This window comes from Sarcophilus harrisii, chromosome 2, assembly GCF_902635505.1.
Source record: "Sarcophilus harrisii chromosome 2, mSarHar1.11, whole genome shotgun sequence".
NCBI classification, from domain to species: domain Eukaryota; kingdom Metazoa; phylum Chordata; class Mammalia; order Dasyuromorphia; family Dasyuridae; genus Sarcophilus; species Sarcophilus harrisii.
Window position 1 is genome coordinate 360,014,117 of NC_045427.1, and position 26,732 is coordinate 360,040,848.

General features: G+C 35.6%; 1 protein-coding gene across 2 annotated transcripts in view; it reads right to left on the reverse strand.

The window, feature by feature from the left end:
• Positions 1–369: 369 nt before the first annotated feature.
• Positions 370–26,732, reverse strand: part of DLK1 (delta like non-canonical Notch ligand 1) — a 40,137-nt gene continuing 13,774 nt past the window's right edge. For both annotated transcript variants that reach the window (XM_031953245.1, XM_003756549.3), the window contains exons 5-6: positions 19,754–19,895; positions 370–2,639 (exon numbers count right to left, since the gene is read on the reverse strand). In XM_031953245.1, coding sequence (XP_031809105.1) covers positions 1,889–2,639; positions 19,754–19,895 — 893 coding nt within the window. In that variant the 3' untranslated portion in view covers positions 370–1,888. The remainder of the gene's footprint in view (positions 2,640–19,753; positions 19,896–26,732) is intronic.

Here is a 26,732-nt window from a genome sequence, read left to right on the forward strand (position 1 = left end):
TCCAAGGTCACAAAACTTGTGGTGTTATGCCGGGCTTGGATTTCATACCTTCTAATTCCTTAACCACCCCTATCTCTAGACCTACTTATTCAAATATTCACTGAATTTTTAGATAACAGAGACTAGAGCTACTGAGAAAAAAAAGTGCATGGAAAAAATTTAACCAATAAAACTAAATCTTCATATTCAAATTTGTCTTGAAGATGAAATATTTATATCTGAATACAAGTAATTCTTCTATTAGCCAGACATCTTAATGGGAGATCTGAAATAGATGAAGATTAGATAATTTCTTTTAGTTTAACAAAAAGATATTTTAAAATATAATTAGTTTTTTTTTTTAAACAAATTAAGAATTGATTTTTCTCAAACAAGTAAATGATCATCTTGTTCAATGGAAGTGTCTTTTGAACTTTCATATTTGGACTCAAAAGGTTGCTTGACAATACATATACATATTATTTGTTACACAACAAGAAATAAGGAGGAGAGTCTATATAACCCTGAAAACAAAGGCATTGAATCCATTCATCATATTCTAGAAGGATCTTAGTGGAATTGGTTAGAGCTGCAAATTTCATGTATGCATTTCCTTGAGGTACTCTGTATGTTAAATGTCCATTGAGATCTTACCACAGTTTGTTCCAGTGATCATCATTTAGTAATACCTCATCATACCTCCTCTATATGATTATAAAAGAATACTATGACTCTGTTCAGATAAAAACTCATCTTACTATTTTAACTCCCACAACATCATTTCACTCAATATATATAAGTATTTCTAAGGAAGTTATAAAGCAGTGGGATGATATGGCTATAAATTATAAATAACTAAGTTCTCCCATTTTATTTTCTGAATAATATATCTACTGCAGCAGTTGCTGACAAAATTCACATATTCATATTCTGATACAAGCAGAATAATTTGTCTCTTAGGAGAGGGCCAAACTTATGTAACAGGTAGTGTTAACTCATTTTGATTAAAAATTAGGAAGGATTAATACAATTGACAAGAGTTATATTTAATTCTCATGTAGACTAAATCTATTGTCGTCAGAAATACTTTTGTCCATTTAAAGAAAAATTGCAAAATTATGGGATTTTATAGTTTGAGTGTTTTTTTAATCTAAATTCCTTAAATTTCCAAGTGAAGAGATAATGGTCCCAGAAAGATGAGCTGGTTCATGAAAGTAAGCTGCAGAGCTGAAAGTAGAACCAAAGTCTTCAGAACTTAATCTTCCCATTATTCTAGACTCTCAAATGCACTTTTACATACTCCTATATACTTAGATCATAAACACCTTAATTATTGAAATTATAAGCATGGGAAAAAACATATGCCCAGAATAAGATTACCAGGTGTATTCTCCTCAATGGACTCTTAGTACTTATGAAGTAATTCTTCATTCTGAATTAGCAGATCTACTTCACTAACCAATCAACTAAATGGTGAACTGGAAAGGATGTAAAAGAAGCAAGAATAGGGGTATGAACTAAAAGAGGCCATATAGATCATCTAATCCAATTCCTTTTATTTTAAAAATAAGGGAATTAAAGCTCAGAGAGAAGAAATAATTTATCTGAGATGACAGAGGCAGTAATTGGTAGAGCAATAATTTGCCAATGTATCATTTCCCTTTTGGTCAGAAAGGAATAACTTAAAATTTTTGCAGAATCTCATTGATAGCCTCCCTAGTAAATTCAGATCCATTCTCTGAGCATCTCTGTTTGGGTCTAAAACTTTCCCTCACAACATAAATACAATATGCACACAGATACAAAGCTATTCTCCTAATTACACAGCACACAAGATAGTAAGGTCAATCACAAGCTTTAAAATAAACCATATGTCCTAGACTCCACAGAGGAAGGCTTTGGGGAGGGCTCATATCTCATTCAGGCACTGACTGTAGGATTTCAGATTCATTTTCTCAGGTAAGATGATGTTAATGGTATGCTCATCACCATTGCTGTACCTGAGAAGTGAGTTCTTTTTTTTACGAAGGAGACGGCTGTACTTGGCATTGGAGAGCCATATCTCACACTTGTTGAAGAACACGATGCTTATGGTGCCCAGGACAACCAGACATGTCAGAACACCCAGAATAGTGAAGCAGATGGCTTGGCTTTCATTAAGCAGAGGTTTACTGTTCTTAGTCAACTCCCTCATGGTGATTTTCAGCATTCTGTGGTTGGGCTGATGAGCGGCAAGCCTACCCTGAGTCTCAGGGGAAAATTGGTCAGGAAGCCCAGGACCCCTCTTGGTCTTGGTTCCTGGGTGGCTATGGTTCGGGTGGCCATGGTTACAAGTAGGGCCAGAGAATTCTGGTCTACAGAGGCATTCAAAACCTCCTCTGGCATGAGGGACACAGGTACCCCCATGCTCACAGGGGCCACTGGCACAGTGGTCCACCACATGTTGGCTGCAGGTCTTGTCCATGAACCCCAGCGGGCAGCGACAGCGAAAGTCCCCACCGATGTCTGTGCACACACCTCCATTCTCACATGGATTAGGGACACAGCTATTCATGTCCAATTCACAAAAGTTGCCAGAGAAGCCCTCCGGACACAAGCAGGAGGTATAGGAGGCAAGGCCATTTTCATCAATGCAAGCTCCTCCATTCTGGCAGGGAGAACTAGAACACAAAATGAACAGGTGAGAAAGGAAGCTACAAGATATTAAGGAAAAGTAAATCTTGTATATTTTAATAACAATCACATAGAAAGTTGGTATGGTTCTTTTCAGGACAGCTAGATGGTTAGTTAATAGAAAACCTGGTCTGAAGTTGAGAAGACCTGCATCAAATATGACCTCAGATATTTACTAGCTGTGTGACCCTGGACAATCACTTGCCTCATTTTCCTCAGGTGTAAAATGAGCTGGAACTCCTTTGCTAATATAAATAAATAAATAAAAATAAAACAAAACAAATGAAGTCACATTCTGAAATGACTAAACAACAGCAAATAGTTCTTTTCATTTTTCAGAGATTGCCCTGAATCACATAATCATAAAATGCCAGAATGAGAAGTTATTCAACCCTTTAATAATTCCCCAACAATTCCCTCTGCAACAATTCCTTACAAGTAGTCTTTATCTCTGTTGAAAAACCTCCAGGAAAGGGGGAACTCACTGTCCCAGAAGTAGACCAGTTCTCTGTGAGAAAGATTTCCTTTATCAAGCTTGAATCTGCCTTTCTCCAGCATCTATCCATCATTCCTCATTCTGTCCACTAGGGCCAAACTGAAAAAATATAATCCTCCTTTTACAGGACGGCACTTTAAATGTTTGCAGAAAACTATCATGTCCTCTCTAAGTCTTCTCCATTCTAAATATCTCTAGTTTCTTCAATCATCTTATGGCCTGGTTACATGTTCTCCAAGAGACATATAGGGCAGATATTTTTGAGGGGAGAGGAAAGAAAGAATTTGGCATGATTTATTTAGAGTTCTCTTCTGCAATGTATTAGAATTTTATTTTTATATTGCCTACATTTCCCAATATATTCCTCAGCCGTTAGTTTTCCAGAATGCCATCACTTATAACAAAGAACCAAAACGTAAGAAGCGGGGAAATAGCACAGCAAACCTTACCAACAGGCCCAAAAATATCTGATGTTATATTCAGTGTTCCATACTCATAGTCAATCAAGTGTATTCTGGTAAATAATTAACAACCAGGTCTCTTGAGGAGGGAAATGCACAACATACTTCTAAGTTTAACCTGCATCATTACCTTTTTTCTATCACATTTTTAAGTCTAAACAAAACAATATATCAAATTCTGATTAGTAGCATTTGTTGATTTCTGAGGTTCAAATGCCCCCTCTAAAGATTTAACAATCAGCTTTCCAGAGTTGATACGAGATGATTTCAACACACTCTTTTCACATTCTGCTAACTCTATAATAAAGAAGGAGGGAACTGGAACAGGCAGCATTGCCTACAAATAGATGAAAGGTTTGGAGGGATTAACCAACTTCTTCTAAGGTTGAAAAGCAATAAGTGACATAACCAGGATTAAAATCCAGATCTCCCATCATATTAGACTCTGTTTTTTCTTCCCCCCATCTTTTTTTAACCACAGTAAAAGAGTTAGGACAAAAGTAACCATACTAAACATAGACATGTACCTATGAGAGAAATTTAGTATGTTCAGCCTCTTCAGTATTTAGATACTTCTCTCCAAGGGAATGGAGGGGAAATATGGGTCTGTGGTAAACAGGCAATGTGTTGTTTGAGTTTTGGAAGATGGATGAGCAGAACAGAACTATAAGTTTAGTATGAGCAGAGTCATGAGGAATGAGAATATCTAACCCAAATCACTGTCATGAATGGGAAATGGCTTAATTAACAACATACAGGGAGAGAGTGTTAGAGTCAGAACTCAAACCCAGAGAATTTAGCCACAGATCTAAAGACTGGATTGATGACTGCAGCTCCAAATTCTGAACAATATGGAAGCTGTACTGCAAGACTATAGGCTTCCTCCTCATTCTAGTAGTGATCTCTCTCTCTCTCTCTCTCTCTCTCTCTCTCTCTCTCTATCTCTCTTTCTCTCTCCCTTTCTCTCCTTCCCTCCTTCCTGTCCTCTCTCCCTACTCTCTTTCCCCTCTTTTTCTCTCTTTTCTCCTTCTCCCTTTCCCTCTCCCCCTCTCTACCTGTGTATCTGTGTGTGTGTGTGTGTCTTTCTCTTTTTTTTCTAATGATAAAATAAGGCTTCAGAGGGGAATCACAAATGACCAATATTATCCTGGCTTGGTCAGAATTTTATCACAGAAGCCAATTGCTTTTTACTAAATGCTTAAATAAGACTAGTCCTCCCATAGCTCTTTCTGCCAAAGTTCTCCTACCTTTCTTCAAATTCAAATTCAAAAGCTTCCTGCTCAGGATAGTCTTTCCTGATACTTATTACTTACCTGTAAAAGAGATCTCTCCCCAAACGTATCATCATTCTTTGGTTGTTTCTCCTATGATCTTATTATATTATTCTAACTATTAACATAGAAACTTGTGTACCTGTCATGTTCCCAGCCATTAAAGTATAAGCTTCTTTTTAAATAAACAGCTTTTTATTTTCAACATTTATGCAAAGATAGTATTCAGCATTCACCCTTGTAAAATCTTGTGTTCCAAATGTTTCTCCCTCCCTTCCCCCCAACCTTCTCTTAGACAGCAGGTAATCCAATATATGTTTAAAAAATGTGCAATTCTTCTATATATGTTTCCACAATTATCATGCTGCACAAGAAAAATCAGATTAAAAAGTAAAAAATGAGAAAATGAGAAAGAAAACAAAAAGCAAGCAAATAACAACAAATAGATGAGAATAGTATGTTGTGATTCACATTCCTATTTCTAGCTACAGATGGCTCTCTCCATCACAAGTCTATTGGAACTACCCTGAATCACCTTACTATTGGAAAAATCCAAGTCCATCACAGTTGATTATCACATAATTTTGTTATTGCTGTGTGCAATGTTATTTTGTTTCTGCTCATTTCACTCAGCATCAGTTCATACAAGTCTCTCCAAGCCTCTCTGAAATCATCCTGCTGATCATTTCTTATAGAACAATAATGTTCCATAACATTTATATACCATAATTTATTCATCTATTCCCCAAGTGATGGGCATCCACTCAGTTTCTGGTTCTTTGACAAAGTATAAGTTTCTTGAGGAGAACTATATTGTAATAATATGAACTTAAGTACAAATTACAGGGGTAGAAGTAATTGACATGTATAGTACTTTAATCTTTGTAAGGCATTTTAATAAATATTTACATATATTTTATACTTCTATCAACCTTTTGAGGTAGGTAGTATAGCTGTCACTCTTCTTATCTGACAGACTCACTGAACTACAATTTCTTAAGTGATTTTTCCATAATTACCATTTAGCAAATGTTAGGATTTGGATCCAAATCTAACACAGTTCAACCCCCTTTCACTCTCTTGAACAGAGAGCACACATTCATTGAATTATAACTATATTTTCATAATACCTTACGATTAGATCCCTATGAGGCAAGTATTGAATGTTTATATTATCCCTATTTTTCAGATGAAGAAGCTGAGGCTCACAGTGTACATAGTCACACATTTAACAAGTGTCAGTCTGGATCTGAGCCCAAGTTTTAACTGTCAGTCTTATACTTCTTCCTCTATACCACATTGCTTTTTAATGTTTCATCTTTTTATCTTGAGTACTGAAGCCAGTGAACTGCATTTTGTTCCACTTGTTTTTTAGTCATGTCCAACTCTTCATGATCCAATTTGAGACTTTCTTGGTAAAGATACTATACTGGTTTGCCATTTTTTTTTCCAACTCATTTTACAGATGAGGAAAGTGAGGCAAACAGGATTAAGTGACTTGCCTAGGGTCATATAGAATGTAGCATCTGAAGTCATATTTGAACTAAGGAAAATGAGTCTTCCTAACTCCTGGTTCAGAACTCTATGAATATGGCACCATCTAGCCACCCCAGTAGATATTTAACAATTATGTGTTGGACTGAATAGTAAGTACATTATATTATGACCATCATTTGATGGTGGGTAGTAGTAGATTTGCTGTTAGCAATAGTACTGGCATTGTTATAGCTGTGGTTTTGGGTTTTTTTATTTTTGTTTTTGTTTTTGGCTGGACAAGTCACTTTGTTTCTCAATGCTCTAGGCAAATCTCAAAGACTATAAATTGTAGAGAGCTGCCAACCTACACTAGTACAGAAAGTTTCCCCATCTGGCACTTCCATATATCAGTGAAATCACAGTCTAGTTCCTATCCCTATGGGGGTGGAGGGAGTGATTATTATTACTATACATTAATGAACATATTGCTAAGGCTCTTAAAGAATTACAAGCCAAAAACCCTTTTATTAAAAAATGCTCTCTATGTGAATTCATGAGATACTGAATCTCTTTGAGGGTACTTATTAAAGAGAAGATCCAATGAGAGAAATGTGCTGTTTTAAAGTGAAATTGTTTTCTCTAAAAGAACCCAAATAGTGTCTAACATAACTCCTTTAAAAGGCATCCTGCCTTTGTTATCTATTCAATCCTTTAAGCTCTGTAAAAGAGAGGAACTATACCCATATAAGACAAGAAAATTGTTGTTAAAGGAAAGGAATATGATTTCTGCATAAGGATTGTCCTTTTAAAGAATTTCAAGCATCCTAGGCTATATTTTGACAGATTAGTTCATACCAATGTCTGTGTATGTGTGTGTGTGTGTATATATACATATATATACACACACACATATATAAACACTTATATACATATATGCATACACACATGTGCATATATACATAATAATAGAAATAACATATTTCTATGCCACTTGAATTCTTACAAAATATATTCCTCATAGCAACCCCAGTAAGGAAGGGAGAATAGGAGTTATTATCTCTAATTTACAAATGAAGAAACTGAGAAGAAGGGAAGAGACGTAGACACAGAGGGAATCAATGACATGATCACCATTGCTGGCTAAATGTGAACTAAACGGATGGAATATGCATTTTCCCCTCATTTCCAGACTGTCATTTACTCAGCACAGTGCAAAGAGGGAAAAGCAAGGAGAGCTGGGAAAGAACTGGATATATAACAATCACATTTTTATAGTCACATCAACTAACATTTACTATGTGTCAGGCATTGGCCTAAGTATCAGCGATAGAAAAATCAAAAATGAAATAAAAACAATCCCATAAGATTCATAAAATATTTTCCTCACAGCAAACCTTGTTATCCTCACTTAATTGAAAAAATAAGTAAGATTTCAGAGAGGTGATTTCTCCTGATACACTTATCTAATTAAAATCAGAACAGAGAACTTGTGAGTCCAGACCCAGTCCTGGTCCTGCTATGTTACATGGCAAGATCATTTTTTAAGTCATTCTTCTGTATTATTGACACATCTGGAAGATGCTAAGTCAACAAGGATTGATCATGGGGAAAAATCTATTCCAATTTATGCTTCCTCAGGGAGAAACTCTCATGGTAGCTGTTCAGCAAAAGAAGTAAAAATGGAAAAGAAAAACCTAGGGAAGAGAAAGAAAGCTCTACCCCTTTCATAAAAGTATCCTTTACTAAGCATCAGCCAGTTTGGGAATGGTTATCATAACTTGGACTATAAATTCAACAGATTAAGGATCCATGTGGCCAGGTGCCTTAACCTAGTTGATGAATAATATAATTAAAAATCATGATTTATGTAATTATCACTTATAAAGAACCCTGCTTGACAAATAGTATCCCCATTTTGCAGATAAAGAACTGAGTTTCAGGGAATTAGAATACAAAACAAAATTGGATTTGAAGTTAGGAGACCTGTGTTCAAGTTCTATCTATGTTTTGTAATTCTGCATGAATCAGTTTTCCTCTTGGCTTTATTTTTTCCATCAAAAAATCAGTGAGTTGTATGACAAGATCTCTATCATCCCTTCTACTTTGATACTTTGATTTAATATCATAGAGTAAGAGACCCTCAGAAGTTAGTCTCCTCTTAGTCCACCTAGTCATCTAGTCCACCTCCTCATTTTACAGCTGACCCAGGGAAATTAAATAACTTGCTTAGGTCATATGCATAAGTATTGAGACAAGATTTATACCTAAATCCCCTCTTTTATTTCATAACCTTTCCTAATCCTATCTCTAGCATACTATTCCAGGCTGATTACAAATCATTCCCTGTCACATGCATTCCAGACAAAATATCTTTTTTGATGTTCTCTATATAAATCAATCTTTTTCTTACCTCTATGCCTTTGCATAGGTTTTTTCTTATGAATGAGCTCTCTTCTCACTCCCTCCTCAGCTCTAGTTCTACACCCTTCAAGAGACCTTTCATGACTTACCAGTTGTTTGCATACCTACCCCTGAAATTATTGTATATACTCTACATATATCCAATTACCAAACATACCCATTATTCACTTAGCTGTGAACATGTTGTATCCTTTCGATATGTTAACTTCTTGATGGTGACATTATTCTTTCACAACTGGTTTTTGCATCTGAAGCTCCTAGAAGTACCTTGAACAAAGCAAGGGATTAATAAATTCAGTTTGATTAACTAAATGATGTTTTACTGCCCTTGATAGTCCAGTATCCAGAGATACTCCTCCTCTGTCCTTACTCACTATTTAGTGATAAGTTGTGAGAGTCTTTCAAAGGGCCAAAGCCAAGAATAAAGGCTCTATTTTCTTTTTTAGATAAAACTTTTTAGTTTCAAAACAAATGCATAGATATTTTGATAACACTGTGTTGGAATCTTTACAAAGTGTTAAGCCATTAGAGTTGATAGAGACAACAATTATCTAATTTAGCATGGTTCAATATGATTGATTTGATCTTAGAAGGAGATATCTTGGGCCAGAACTTGAAACAAGGTACTAAGAACAACTGACAGAAATGATGCTTGTGAGCTCATAAGTATCTAACTACTCAATGGAGTGAACTCCACTTTTGGGAGATTTCAGGGCTTAGTATGGCTTAGTATGAGATATCCGAATTCACACCTCCCTTAGGGTCAGAAAGCACTCTGGGAGATAACCCAGAATCCCTCTCTCTCCAGAAGGAGGAGTTAACCTTTGGGAGATCATATATATACAGGAAGCTCTTAGAGCTTGAGAGAGTTTTCTTGGGAACATTGACTGGGGTTGGAGAGGAGCACTCTGGGAGGAAGCCCACAAGCCCTATCTTCGAGGCAAAAAAGATTCATTTTCATCTTCTACCTTGGTGCTGTCTAGAGGCTGAAGAAAGCAGAGGCAGAAGCCAAGGACAAAACTGCAAGATCTCTTGGAACCAAGCAGAGAGATAGGCCTGAGCTAACCGGGCTATATAGAAGGGCACAATAAAAGATCTGAACTTTTATCACCTGGCTGTGTTTTGGAAAAAGAACACCAACATTTTGGCGCCCTGAACATGGGGCTGACAGGCCCTTTAGTAGATTTCAGTGGAAAAAGCTCCGATCCTGATTTCAGTAGAAAAGCCTCTGATACTGATTTCAGTGGAAAATCCTGTGACCCTGATCGAGTGGAAAAGTCTCCTCAACCCAGAAATTAGGGTGAGTACAACAAAGAAATTTTGTTTAAAAAAGTTAAAGTAGAATTTCAGCTAAGATGGGACAGATGTTTAGAAAACAGCCTTCTGTTTCTGTACAAGGAAAATGTTAGAGAGCATCAGCCAAGTTATGGAAAGCCAAGGTTTGATTATAATTATGGAGCAGATCACTGAACTTTTACAAACTGTTAAGAACACATGTCCTTGCTTCTCTCTGGAGAAAAAATTGAATCTAGATGAATGGAACTTAGTAGGAGAGGATCTTTGTCAATTCTGTAATAAAAATGGCCCTAACTCAATTTCTAAAGACATATTTAATACATATAATTTTATACAACTGGATATAAGAAGTTATTTAAGTGTTAAAATGAAAAAGAAGAAAGTGCTAACTAAACTAGGTGATAAACAAGAAAATTCAGATAAGAATGGAGTTAAGTACAATTCTGAGTGTGATACTTCACATCAGGAGGAATTAGATCATTCCTCATCTCATGACCCTCCCCCCTCATGGGTGGAGGAAGAAGGGGAAGGGAGAGAAGCAGAAACACAGTCAGCTTCTCCTGTGAAGCAGAATATGACAAGATTAGAAGAAGCATGAATTAAAGCAAAAAATAAAGGCGAAGATATATCTGATTTTATACATGCATATCCTGTGATTGAAAAGCTTGACCCTTCAGGTCAAAAAGAAAGACAATACACTCCTTTTAATTTGGAAAAACTTAAAAGATTTGAAAAAGGATTGCACTCTTTATGGGTCTGCATCCTCTTATGTGAAGATGTTACTAGATAATTTGTCCTATGAAATCTTAACCCCAAATAATTGGAAATCCATAGCAAGAACATGGTTAGAACCTGGACAAAATCTGTTGTGGCTTTCAGAGTATCATGAATTATATGTAGGTTTCAAGACCAATACAATAGGCAAACAGGAACTATTGGACAAATCACTTTTGACCAACTAGCTGGTGAAGGTCAGTATGCAGAGAATTCAGAACAGATTTATTATCCCATAACAGTGTCTGAGCAAATTTCTAAGGCTGCAATAAAAGCTTGAAAGTCTCTCCCTGGACAGAAAGATGGAAATAAAGCTTTCACAAAAATGGAGCAAGGTCCCAATGAACCTTTTGCAGATTTTGTGGGACGTTTGCAAACAGCTGTAATCAGAACCATTGGAGATAATGCTGCTACAGAAATAATGACGAGACATCTGGCTAAGGAAAATGCCAATGAGATTTGCAAAAGAATTATATGGGGACTAGACAAAGATGGTCCTTTAGAGGAGATCATAAGACGCTGTGCCACAGTGGGCACAAATGCTTATTACACCCAAACTATGAGGAACATGGAAAGACAGGGTCCCTTTTGGCAAGGGACTTCTAGAGAAATTCGTCAATGTTTTCAGTGTGGAAAAGTTGGACATTTGAGAGCTCATTGTAGATATGGAGATAGAATGAGAAGACAGGGTGAGAGAAAACCCAAAACTCCATGTCCAAAATGCAATCGAGGCTTTCACTGGGCCTCGGAATGTAGATTGACCCAGAGAAGTAAGAGGCAGGGCTCAGCTCCCAAGTATCAATCAAAGGACAGGTGGGGCATGATGGCAGCTGAGTTTACATGCAAAGAGTCTTTAGAAATTCAGGACTCTGATGTCATTAATCAACAGAAAAGCAATCAGGCTTACAGTTGGAGAGTACAGAGATTTTTCAACCCAACAGGGCAGTGTCCAGTGCAAACAGATCCAATGTAATTACCAGGTGATGAAGAGAAATCCCAAAAGTGGTAAACAGAAGAGACCGTTTCAAGTTCTTCAAAACAAAGGAGAAGATTCAAGAAACATCTGAAACTGAAAGAGCATGGCTGATAATGAGACTGTTAAAATAACTTTAAAATCTTCATGAATCACTGGATTTCTACCACAAGATGAGACTATTTCAAGGTGTTGAAAAACCAGCAAGAATCATTGCATTCCTTGAGATGAAAAATTGTTGATGAGACTATTGCAGAACTTCAGAGCTTACAGGAATTATTGGATTCTTGGCACATTAACTAATGGACAATGGATTTCTTTGGGACCATTTTTAGGAGTTATGGAGATGTATAATTTTGTATGTTGATTCATGTTATGAAAAATTGTTTACTTCAAACTTACAGGAATTATTGAATTCCTGGCACATGAATTAATGGGCAATGGGTTCCTTTTGGATTAGGACTTATGGACATGTGTAAATTCTTCATGTTGATTCATGTTATTTGTTAACATTACTACTATCCTGTGTTATATTGCTATGTGCTTATGTAACTATGTGTAATGCCTCCCATATTGATGGATTTATGTACACCTTGTTTCATATCTTGTTGTATTCACCTGTTTCAAGTGAGCCCCTTTAGAAACCCCCTAATCTGATTTGATTTTCTATTCCTTTGGTATTTTCATCTCCCTTCCTGAGATGTCAGGGAAGGCGTGATCACCTTTTTGGAGTTCTCACCTCCTTAAGAAGTCAAGGAGGTTATGATCGCCTATGTTCTAAATCAAAAGAAAAGAGATGTTGGAATCTTTACAAAGTGTTAAGCCATTAGGGTTGATAGAGACAATAATTATCTAATTTAGCATGGTTCAATATGACTGATTTGATCTTAGATCAACACTGATCCTTGCATAGCTTTGTGTTTCAGATTTTCTCCTCCTTCCTCCTACCCTCTTCCCTAGATAGCAAGCAGTTCAATATATGTTAAACATGTTAAAATATATGTTAAATAAAATATGTATAAACATATTTATACAATTCTCTTGCTGGACAAGAGAAATCAGGTAAAAAAAGAAAGTAAATGAGTAAGAAAATAAAATGCAAGTGGACAACAGCAAAAAGAGTGATAATATTATGTTGTGATTCACATGCAGTTCCTACAGTTCTCTCTCTGGGTGTAGATGGCTCTCTTCATCACAAGATCACTTAAAATGACATCAATTATCTCGTTGTTAGAAAGAGTCATGTTCATCAGAAATGATCGTCCCATAATATTGATGTTGTCATGTATGATGATCTCCTGGTTCTTCTCATTTCACTTAGCATCAGTTCATGTAAGTCTTTTCAGGACTCTTTAAAATCATCCTCCTAATCATTTCTTATAGAACAATAATATTCCATAATATTCATATACCATAACTTATTCAGCCATTCTTCAACTGATGGACATCCACTCAGTTTCCAGTTTCTTGCAACTATGAAAAGGGCTGCCACAAACATTTTTGCACATGTAGGTCTTAAAGGTTCTACTTTCTTTGCTTCTTTATACTGATTATGGAATGCCCTAAAGTGAGAAAGAAGCTAATGGATTTCTCAGTACCAGTGGTCTTCTTGCCTCCTAGGCACCTTGTTTTAATACTACCAGTTTGTACAGCACTCAGATTACTTAAAAAATTATTTATCTATAAAGAAAAGTGGGAATGGGGAATGGACGTCTGTCTAGGAAATAAAATGTAAGGGCTATAAGGACCACTTTCAAATATGACTTTTTCTAAATGTACTTTAAATGCTATCTCTAGAATTTAAGAATGAGGCCAGGTGGTGCTGATACCTAAACCAGGTATGGTCACAACAGAAAAAGACAATTATCAGATGAAAAAATTAAAACCATTTCTAGTCATATGAAAAAATTCTCTAAATCACTATCATTCAAATAAATACAAATTAAGACAACTCTGAGGTACCACCACACACCTCTCAGATTGGCTTAGATGACAGGAAAAGATAATGATAAATGTTGGAGGGGATGTGGGAAAACTAGAACACTAATACATTGTTGGTGGAGTTGTGAACTGATCAAACATTCTGGAGAACAATTTGTAACTATACTCAAAAGGCTATCAAAATGTGCATACCCTTTGATCCACAATGTCTTTACTGGTTCTGTATTCCAAAAAGATCATGAAAAAAGAAAGGGACCCACATGTGCAAGAATGTTTGTAGTAGCCCTTTTTGTGGTGGCAAGGAACTGGAAACTGAGAGGCTGCCCATCAGTTGAAGAATGACTGAATAAATTAGGATATATGAATGTTATGGAATATTATAAGAAACAATCAGCAGGATGATTTCAGAAAGACCTGAGGAGACTTACATGAACTATGCTAAATGAAGTGAGTAGAATCAAGAGAATATTGTACACAATAACAAGATTATACAATGATCAATTCAGATGGACATGGTTCTTTTCAATAATGAGGTGATTCAGGCCAATTCCAATAGTTGTGAGATGGAAAGAGCCAACAGCATCCAGAAAGAGGAGTATGAGGATTACATGTGAATCACAATCACTTTTCAATAATGAGGTGATTCAGGCCAATTCCAATAGTTGTGAGATGGAAAGAGCCAACAGCATCCAGAAAGAGGAGTATGAGGATTACATGTGAATCACAATCACTTTTTTGATGTTTGCTCGCTTTTTGTTTTCTTTCTCATTTTTTTTCTTTTTGATCTGATTTTTCTTGAGCATCATGACAATTGTTGGAAATATATATAGAAAAATTGTATATGTTTAACATATATTGAATTATTTGCTGTATGAGGAAAGGGGTAAAAAGAACAGAGGGAGAAAAAATTGGAATATAAGGTTTTCCAAGGGGTGAATATTGAAAATTATGCATATATTTTGAAAATAAAAAGATTAAAAAAACAGAATGAGGTTGTGGGAACATTTAATTGCCTCCATACTCCCATTTAGGGGATAAAGCTTGGAAGTCCAATTTTCTTTTTAATTTCATACAATCTATTTTTGTTCCATTTAAAAAAAAGTTATTGATATCTTTTGCTTTAACATCACCTTTATATCCAAATAGATCCAAAAAATCAATCCATTAGCTATTAGTCAATATCTCTCCACTCCTTATCTAAATTTGAAAAAGTCCTCTATACTTGGTACCTCCTCTTCTTCTCCTCCCTCTATATACCCTTTTCAATCTGTTTTTTTCATGATTAAATTGCAACACTTTCACCAAAATTACGAGGGATTTTTTAATTGACATCTTTTTTTTTAAATAACCTTTTTTTAAAATTCCCATCCCAGAAGTATCCTATATATTCTTCCTTTCTGGATTTTGATATATTACTTTCTCCTGCTTGTCTTCCTACCTATGCTACAGCTTCTTCTTAGTCTCCCTAACTGGGTTTTCAATTAGTCATGTCGACTAATTGTGAAAGTACTTTCAATTTCTATTCTGGAACCATCTTCCTTTTTCTCTGTAAATTCTCTCATTTGGTGATCTCATCAGCTTTTAAAGGTTTAATTAGCTCCATAAAGATGACTTCTAATATACAAATCCAGTCCTAATTGTTTACTTTAACTTAGGTACCAGATGATCAACTGATTCTTGGATATGTAGAAGAAGATGTCCTGCAGGGATCTCCAACTCTACAGGTGTCAAACAGACCACATTATTTTCTCCTCCCCCCCAAAAAAACCCTCCTCTTTTGAACTTTCTTGTTACTCTTGAAGGCATTGTCATCCTTCTCTCACTCACCCTACACATAAAACTTGTTAATGAATCTTATAATTTTTATTTCTATCATATCTCTCATCTTTGTCCCCTTCCATCCATTCACAAAGTCATAACCTCAATTAATCATCCCATCTCACCAGGATTATTGCAATAGCCTCCAAATTAATCTCCTAATCTCACATCTCTCCAATCCATTTTTTATAAAGTTGCCAAAGTGATTTTCTTCTAGTGTACATCTGACCATACTGTCCCCCTATTCAAAAAGTTTGTCACTCCCTAATATAAAGCTTTTTAAAAGCTTTCTTTCTTTCTAGTTTTTTTTTCACTCCATACTTGCTACATATCAGCGTCCATCTTCTGTCTCCCTGCCTGAGCACTGACTGTGATTTCCTTATCTCCTTTTCTGAGAAACTGTAGCTTCCTTTAAAGATTCATTCAATCACTACCTTCTGCAAAAGGCCTTTTCTGTCCACCCTAGCTATTCATGCCTAGCACTCTAGAATGAATGACCTTGTCACTCATTCAGAAATTAAAATTTTCTAAGTACTTGTTCTATGTCAGGCATTGTACAAAGATAAGCAAAACCTAATCTATGATCTCAAGAAGTTCACATTCTAATGGTAGAAACAATATGCAATTAACCAGGTACCAACAAGCTATATAAAGGACAAATAAAAAATGATCAACACAGGAAAAGCACCAGAATTAAAAAGGATCAAGAAATATTTCTTGTAGAAGGTAGAATGTTAGACTAGACTTGAAGATGGATGCCTGCTTTTTAATATATCGTATATATTCTTACACATGTATATATTCCCTCCCCAATTAGAATAAAAGCTCCTTGAGGGTAGGATAGTAGAAATTATATTTCATTCTTTTTTATATCCCCAAAACTTAGCACCGTTTCTGGTACATAGTAAGGTGTTGAAAAATATTTGTTGATTGATTGATTGACTTGACTGATTGATGTGAACAGTTATAATTTGTTCATCTTGACATTGTGCTGTTGTTTAGTTTGGGTGCTTGGGAGTTGGAATAGGGTGTGGCCAAAACATATCTGGGGGAAAGTATGGTGACCACTAGTTCCCATTTCTTAGGTGTTCAAAGAAGTCCACATCCCTATAATTTATACAACTAATTATTATTATTAAAATTCCCAGGGAGTTCTCATGGTATAATGACAAAAGGTCTAGATTTGGTCTCAGAGGACATAGGGTTGAATCCTGGGACCTATGTGACAATGAGGAAGTTATTTAATTTCTCTGGACCTGCCTTAGGGTCACTGTTATAAAATGAAAATATAAAATGAAAGGGTGGGATTATATAATCACTAAAATTCCTTCTGGCTCACAATCTATGGTCCTACAACATATAAGCTTTTTGTTTTGTGTTTGACACAACTCACTCATCTATTATATCCAGCTTCTTTTGATCAGAGAGATGATCCTAAATTATCCCCATCCTCCTTTTTTGAAGAGTTTTCTGCTTTGGTTTTTTTGAAATTATCAAAATTTCAGATTTAATTGAGGAGATTGAATGTGGACTGAAGTATTGAATTATTTTTATTCTTTTTTGTTGTTTTCTTTTTCTTTCTGATGTTTCTTTTTTTCTTTTAATATGATTTTCCTTGTGCAGCGTGACAAATGTGGAACTATGGAAGAATTGCACATATTTAACCTATATCAGTTTGTTGCCTCGGGGAGAAGAGAGAGAAAAAATTGAAACGTAAGGTTTTGCCAAGTGAATGTTGAAAACTATTTTTGCATGTAGCTGAAAAAATAAAATACTATTTTTTAAAAAGAGTAGTATTCCTAGATAGTTATACCATTTTTTCCTATAGTTCTTTCTATTGTAACACACACTCTTAGTGCCTGTGGTTTAAGGGCTTACTTAGCTCTCCTAAGAGCTGCTCATCCATCTTTGGTATCCACCACCCAACTTTCATTTGTAACTCCAAAAAGCTGTAACATGCTCAGTAGCCTCACCATGATAAAACCATTATAGTAGAAGGGCTAAATCAGGTTCAGGGTACCTGGCAAGTCTCAAACCTGTCGGTGAATTAGAGGGACGTCTAAACCAGTACATGAAGAGTTTCCCTAATAAAATGGGTCAAGTGAAAACAATTTATTCCAGTGATCATGAAGGCAGCTTAAGCAGGCTCTCTGGTGTACATAGAGTTTAGTCAGACATTGAAGAGACCAAAGCCATCCACAGTATCCCAGAACCTTTACTTTTGTTCTACCACTGGTCTTTAATGACTTAGGAAGAGAGAGTGAATATGGAAACTATAATTCTGCCTTGCTCAAATCCAATTCACACACAAGTCAAAAATGTCATCTGTGATATCACTGGTCCTCTTTAAAAATAAAGGAAAAAGATACAACTATAGTACCAACTATACCTTATGTGTTCATTCATGATAACTGAAGACAATAATTATTCTGTTTCAGTATGGTTGCTTTATTAGTGAGATACCAAGTATGCCCATTCAAAATCATTAAGGTCACCAGAATTATAGTAGCCATCCATTTAATTATTAGGTAGATTTTTAATGTCTTCAAGTTTTTCAGCTTTTTACTCTTTTGATATTAAATAACTCCTAAACTCTCAATCTTCTTTGATTTAACCTGTGTTCATAAATGAAACAATTTCTCACAATTATCTTACAGTGATATGCAGTATTATTGTGTAACCTGGAGCTAACAAGAAGTAAGATGAAGTCCTTGCCTAGAGCTGGAAAGATCTGCTTCCAGTTTTGTTATGATGTGGAATTAATGTCTAATAAAAGCACTCATAGCTTCAGTTCATTTCACATACATTCAGAGTTTGTTCACTTTAGCTAGTTAAGCTAGTCAACACCATCTGCCCCTAAGCATTTACCAGCAGATGGAGTATTATCATTTTTAATTTGTTCTGATATATCTTATTTACTTGAGGACACAAAACAAGAAAAAGTAATACTCACTCCACTGTCAACCACATTAAGCTGATCACAACAATGGTTTTGAATAGGATAAAATAGTCTGACCAATTGTTGTGATTGTTGCTGTTTGGTCATTTTAGTTGTATATAATCTAACTCTTTGGGACCTCAGATTGAGATTTCTTGGCAAAGACACTGGATATTAATATTCTTGATATTCTTGGGCTGTGTCATAGCAAGGCAAAATTCACCTGGTTTTTTTTTTTTTTTGTGTGTGTGTGTGTATATGTGTGTGTGGTTTTTAAAGGAAACTGGATGTCACTCAGAAGCATTGTGAATTAGAAATAACAGTGAACTTGGAATCAGGACAGCTGGATTTCTAGCATCTGTTTTTCATTAACTAACAATATGACTTTTGACAAATCAGTTCCCCTCTTTGGTCTTCAAGTTTGTTAACTGTACAATGAAAGTGAAATTGTTCTCATTCTAAAACATATAATTCTGTGATTATGAGGAAATTTCCATCTTAAAAATTCTATAGTTCTGAGCCCTCTCACACTCCAGATACTATGATATTAAGGCTCTATCTAGTTTTAAGAGTTAATAATTCAAAGCCTCTTTTTGTTCTAATAGTCTATGAGCTATCCTCTAAATGAGTGGTTTTTAACCATTTTGTGCAGCATGAACATTTTTGACACCTTGGTAAAGTCAATAGATGATGTCTCAGATTAATATTTTATATTCATGAAATAAAGAACTTAGAATTACAAAGAAAATCAACTATATTGGTAAAGATGTAATCATTTCCCATACAAATTCATGTATCCCTTAAAATCTATATGTGGAACATGGAAATCTATAGGCCCCAAGTTAAGAACCACTGTTCTAAATCCCCTTCCAACTCTGACATTCTATATTTTGTGGTTTTAAGGCTCCTTCTGGCTATAATATTCCATTTTCTATCATTCTAAAGCTATTTTGATCCCTAATATTCATAATCTAAGTTCCCTTCAAACCCTGACATTCCAAAGTCCCTTTTGGCTTTATTATACTCTATGTTATATGATTATTTACTGTCGTCAACCTCTGACATTGTAAGACACTGTGACTCAAAATACCTTTAACCCTGTTTCTCCTATTTCAGAAAAGAAGTCCCTAAAGAAATTCCTGCCATCTGAAACAGGTTTTTACTAAAAAGAGCTTTATGCAATGAGAAATGAAAACTACCTAGAACATTCATAAATTGCTGAAAGTGAAGATTTACCCATTAATTACACAAGGTCCTTCCTTAAAACGACAGTTTCTTCCTGAAGAGCCTGGGGCACAAGAACATCTGGAGCCACTTTCCTCAGAGCCAGTGCATGTCCCATTCTTGTGGCAGGATTTGGCAGCACACAATTGGAGATCTAAGGAAATATTCAACATATTCAATATTATTCCCTCTCATCTGGAAAATCCTCCCACCCAAAAGCTCTGCTCCACCATCCTGCTGTTCATTTTTACGCACTTATTATGGAGTTTTCCCCATTCTGGGTGATTCCTTTATACTTTTATTCAAAGCTCAAAAAGCTTAGGCCAAGGTCTCCCACTGCATCCAGGATCCTTTCCAGTCTTGCTGATCTATATCTGGCCAATAGACCCAGATGGCTCCATAGGAAAAAGTAAGATTGGTAATTTTGCACAGCCTTTCCTCACTTCAATCAAATGATTGATTTGCATGTCATGGCATTACCTCCCTGATGTCATTGCCTCTTCAAGGTCAAAATATAAACAAAAACAACCTGTCCAAGGCTTATCAAAAACAATGGCTTTCGAGTTTGTGTTGTGCCAAAGGAAGCAGCCCCCAAAACAAGGAAGCAGCAAGTGTGGGAGAGCAGAAAGAGATGCATAAAGAACAGGGTTCAAAGGAAGGAAAAGGATCCACATGTACAAAAATGTTTATGGCAGCTCTTTTTGTAGTAGCAAAGAATTGGAAAATTAGTAGATGCTCACCAATTGGGAAATGGCTGAACAAGTTGGGGTATATGAAGGTAATGTAATATTATTGCTCTATAAAAAAAATGATGAACAAACTGATTTTAGAAAGGTCTGGAAAGATTTATATTAAGCGATGCGAGTGAAACAAGCAGAACCAGGAATACATTGTACAATATAATGCAATAACAGTGAGCACATGCAATGATTAACTATGAAAGACTTGGTTCTCAGAACTGAACTAAATAAACTCTAAGGTCTGTCATTCTTTGAATGATTCTGGTCTCAATTCTGCCACGAAATCACTGAGCAATCCCAATAGACTTTTGACCAAAAATGCCATCTGCATCCAGAAAAAGAATTAAGGAGACTGGAATATGTCAATTCTGTATTCACTTCTGTTTTTTTTTTCCCTCTTTCCCATGGTTTTTCCCTTTTGCTCTGATTTTTCTCTCATCCATAAAGCAATGTGTATTAAAAATAAATAAATTTACTAGAAAAAAAAGAACAGAGTTCAAGGAAAAACAGTAGAAGCTAGAACAAAGGAGCTGGAGACAGAACTAAGAGAACAAACTAAAAATAAACTAATATCAGGCAATCATTCATTGCAGTCAGGATTTCTACCTTCAGCAAAGTCTTGAAAGTAGACATTTCCATACAGAATTTTTTTTTGATAATCAGATCAATAAAATTGTCTTGCCTTCTACCCTAGCTAAAGTTATTTACACACCATCTTCAAAATATATTCCATTATCCTGCATTCTAATTTGAGTTCAAATTACTTTAAAAATCTCAAAGGCCAATCCCCTCTTCTTTCTACTAAGCCAAATTCTCTCTTCCCTTCATGCTAGCATTCCTGATATGGGTAAGAGTCAGACTTGATGACCCATAAGGACCTAACCACCACTGAGTTTTGTTTTGTTTTGTTTTGTTTTGTTTTGTTTTGTTTTTTGATTTTTTGGATTTTATTTCCCCCCCAAATTACATGCAAAAAGAATTTTTAACATTTTTTTTAAACTTTGAGTTCCAAATTCTCTCTCTTCCTTCCCACTCTCCCTCATTGAGAAAGCAAGCAATTCAGTATAAGCTTTATATGGACCACTGAGATTTGACGATGCAAGGTTCAGCTGTGCCTTCCATGAAACTTTTGCTGATAAATCCAGTTTATACTAACTTCTTCCTTTTCTTATTTTTTATAATCTATCCCATCCATTTGAATTTCCCATTAATAACTTATCTGGCACAGGTAGACTTGAGCTGGCAATTACAATTTCATTGTTGTTTAATTCTTCTCGTGTTAATTTTCTCTCTTACCACTGTTATGACCTATTTTCTTTTTCTTTTTTTATTGATTTTTAAATAATATTTTATTTTTCCAAACACTTGCAAGATAGTTTTCAACATTCACCTTTGCAAAACCTTGTGTTCCAAATTCCCCCCACTCCCTCTCCCTCCTTTTTCTTTTGAATTTTTTTTTCACATTCTCTTATAATGTCTAGAGGTTTCATACACCAGATGCTCTCTCTGCCTCATTGGTCTCCTAATGCAAAAGACTTATTGTCTTCTCAATGTACCTACCACAGTTACTCTACCCCCCCCCAACCCTGTAAGCCTACAACAATTGGTGGAGTACCTGTAAACCACTGAATTCATAAATTTAGTTCACCCCTCCCACCCCATCCCCATAAAAATGCCAGCAAAATAGCCTAAAATATAGAAACATTCAATCAATAAACATATTTTTTAAAATGAGAAATTTAGCATTGTGGGATGGAATGAGTCCTGGACTGGAAGACTTGTATTTGAATTTTGGGCAAGATATTTTCCTTATTTGGGCCCCAGTGTCCCCCTCTCCCACCTCTGTAGAATAAAGAGTTGAGCTAGATAAACTCTAAGATTTGACATTCTTTGAATGTTTCTGGGCTCAATTCTGCCATGAAATCACTGAGCAATCAGTGAAAGTTACTTACTTCCCTCGGTCCCATTTTCTTCATCTATAAAGTGAAAAGACTGAACTAAATAATATCTGGGTCTCTCTCAGTCATATCATCATATTATTCATAGGATTTAAATTTATTATTTCTGATAAGTCTGAGAATTCTGGGAAAGAGGAAATGGATTTTGCCCAAAGCTAGAGTGTGTCATAGAGCTACTGGTTATGAATTAAGAAATGGCCTAGTGCAAATACTCATGGGAAGTATGGTGGTTAAAAATTTACCACTAGAGATGATAAAGGAACAAGTTGGACTGAGCTGCCCTAGCAGTCAGAATGATTGATCTGGTGCTGAGAAGTCAGTGTGAATGGTAGGGAAAGAAAATAGCTAAATATATGGAAGTTGATTTAGCCATTCTTCAATAACAAAATGGTAAAGGGCTTTACATAATTCTCAAAAGAAGAATAGCAAACTATTGACAATCAAATGCAAAATTACTCCAAATCACTAATAAAAAAAGAAATGCACAAGATTACACAGATGACAAGAGGAGAGATGACAAAAGATGGAAAGAATCATTTAGCATGTGCATGACACAGAGTAGGCATTTAATAAATGTTTATTGAGAGTCAGTGTTGGAAGGAGCAGCTGCAGGGAGATAGGCAAACTAATATACTATCATGAGTATTAAGAATTGGGTCAACCTTCCAGGGATCTAATTTGGAATATAAGCTTTGTTTTTAAAATAAATAAAGTAAAAAAAAAAAAAAAAAACAGACATTCTTGCTCTCCTCCAGATTAAAGACAAAAGAATTACCCCATTTACATTGAAATATCCAAGGTAACACATTTTTGTGCAGTCTCAAAGAACTAGAAACAAAGTAGGTGCCCATCAGTTGGGCAGAGTCAAACAATTATGGGTAAGAGAATATAAAGAAATATCACTGAACCATTAAGAAACAATGAATCTGAAAATTCAGAAAGTCCTGCCAAAATACAAACTGATACAGGCTGAGGTAAACACAATTAAGAAACTATATATAATGATAACAATGCAAACAGAAAGTATGTATGTACACACTAACACATATATTTGAATGAATGCTGTATAACTGATTTTAATGATGGCAGGTAGGTGGCAACAAAGTGCATGGGAACCACTATGGTCTTTCTGAGTTCAAATCTAAGCTCAGACACTTACTAGCTGTGTGACTCTGGACAAGTCACTTAATCCTGGTTTCCTCAATTTCCTTATCTCTAAAATGAGCTGGAGAAGGAAAGGGCAAACCACTCTAGTATCTCTACCAAGAAAATCCCAAAGGGGTCATGAAGAGTCAGACATGACTGAAACAGATGAAGTGAAACAAGAACGATTATAAATGAGTTTGGTACTAGAGGAAAGTTGGGGAAATGAAACTCCCCTTCATTTCTGGGGGTATAAATTTGAATGGGCAATACTGTGCAAACGATCAAACATGGTTGATATGTTAGTTTTGCTGAAGTGATTTTTAATTTTCATTCATTCATTAATTTTATTAATTAATCTTTCTTTTCTTAATCTTTGTTACAAGGAATACATCACCAAGTTGAGGTCTGAGAGGGACATTCTAGAGAATAAAAAAAGTTCAACAAAAGGTAACCATAAAGATAAAATTATTTTTTAAAAGTCAATTCTTTATATCTTCATGGAGAGTTTGCAGTTTGTGAGCTGCAGGTATTTCTGTGGGGATGTGGGGAAGGTAAAAGGGAGGGGCAGGTGGAGAATGGAAGGAAAGGGAGGAAAATGGAGGGGAGGGGAGGAAAGGGAAAGAGAAGAATAAGAGACAAGGAAGAGGAAAAGGAAGGGGAGGGGGAAAGGAAGGGGAAAGAGAAAGGAGAAGGAAAAGTGGAAGAGGAGAGGGAAGAAGAGGAATAGGGAGGAGGGAAGGAGAAGAGAAGGGGAAGGGGAAGAGAAGGAAGGAAGAAAGGGGAAGTTTATCTAGTTTAAGACTAGAAGTCAGGTGAGTCAGTAAAGGAGGCTCCATGTCAGTTAAACTGAGGATGTGCAACTCTATTAACAAGAACTTTGTAACTGTTTACAAAACTCCCTAAAAGATATTAATTCAAAAAAACATTTATTAAGCATCATGCTATCAGCTAGGGGTATAATAACAAAAGCAAAACACTCTCTATTCTAAAAGACTTGCATCATTTTTAAGTCAGTTGAAGGAGAAAGAGTAGACAACACCTACCAAGAAAGATCAACACAAAATATATAACTAAGTAACATTGACAGGAAAGGTAAGATGTTAACAATTGAAAAATAAGGATATGGGAAACAACTCTATCTGACACATTTTGCTTGCTGTTTTTATTTCTCTTTTCAAATTGTGCTGGCAAAGGGAAAGCTAAAGTTTACTAGGCAATATTGTGCCATACTTCCATGACTGCATCTTCCCACAAACATTTGTTTCTCAAAAAGGGAGCAAAATTATCAATAAAAGCATAGTTGAATGGCAGGTTGAGTAAGTGTTCAACACAAGAAAATATAATGATTATTTATCCATTTCTCTGTGGAAATCAGCCCTTCAGGCTCAAGTAAACAGGTCGTATTTATGGTCAGTTAAGCCTTGTGTTCTGTATTGTCTACTTGGGGATTATTTCCTGTGGAAACAAAATGGATAGGTATCATATCTGGTCAGTTATAGGGTAAACATAGAGTAGGGATGGGAGGGGTAACAGCTCACTCACCCAGCAACCAAAGTCGATCTAAACATTGCTGTAATTTATTGTGCTGATGGAAGACTTGGAATAATGTATACATCTTAAAAGGGTACTTAAAACAATTTGCTATATTCTGTTCCATCTATTTTCAAAATTTTAACCTAAAATCATCCCCTGGAGTAATTTCATAATATAAAAGTTATTTTATCTTATTAATCTCTAAGTTCTGAAATGCAATGAATGACTTGAGAACTTCTTCTTTTAGGTGCAGATGGACAGAATATGTGTAAATAAACAAATAAACATTTATTTGTGTATACACACACACACACACACACATATATATATATATACATGGATGAATGAATGAATGTCCCTCCAAGAGTTCTGATCTAAATGCAATTTGAAGTCAGTTTCCTGAAAGCCACTAACCTTCCAATTTAGATTAATAAACTTTCAATCACCTTCCCTTTTTTCACCTTGTCAAATCCCTATTTAAATGTTAAACACATTTAATATTATTTCAGGACAGCTAGGCAGTTCAGTGAATAGAATACCACATCTGGAGTCAGGAAGATTCATCTTCTTGAGTTCAAATCTGGCCTCAGACACTAAGTTGAGACCCTGGGCAAGTCACTTAACTCCATTTTCCTCAGTTTCTTATCTGTAAAATGAGTAAAAGCAAATCATTCCAAGATCTATATCAAGAAAACCCCAAATGGGATAACAAAGGTTGGATATAATTGAAATAACCAAACAATTATATTATTTCAGGAATAATTCAATTGATCTATAATTAGCACAAGAACAAATTACAACCTAGTCATACCTTATCCTCCTGAAATTTTTGTCCATGTCTTCTTATAAATCCTCCACATAGTACTTACTTATAATGCTGAACACCTCCCTTTGCTTCATTTGTTCCATTTTGTTATGTTTTATTGATTTCATTTTAGCAGTGCTGTGTAACAGTTGGACCCCTGCCATTTCTGACTCTCACTGGATAACCAGTCTATATCTTTTTTAGATTATTTTTCTACCTGATGATGCCTTTCACACTTCTCTGGACATCCAACTCATGCTATTGATGCATTTTAGTCCTTTTTATCTATTTTTATATTTGTAGCCCCAAGACCTAGAAAAAAGCCTTAATTTCTTAATTATTAATAATTAATTATTGCTTAATTGATTAAGTGATTGACTGAAGGAACTAATGATGCTAAGCATGTAGAAGAGAAGGGAAGATGAGAGAGGGGAATTTTTTTATATATTTATTTGGAGGACCATTATGTGAATGAGGAATTTGATATTCTACTTGTCTCTAGGGAATACAAATAGGAAGAATGAGGAGAAGCTGCTGAGAGGCTGATTGGGGTTTAAAGTAAGGAATGATTTCCAAACAGTAGAGTTCTCTGAAAATGGAAAGATCTATTTCATTTGCTACTGAGTTTCCCCTCGTTTGGAGGTCTTTGAGCAAAGCCTGGATGATCACTTGCAAAGGTTAATGTAAAGAAGATTCCTGCTCAGATATAAATTTGAATAAATGGCTGGGCCTGACCTAATCAGTGCAGTACTGGTGGCTTCCACACCTCTCAGCCCAGAAATACCAAAGAGGAGCTGGAAAGTCAGCAG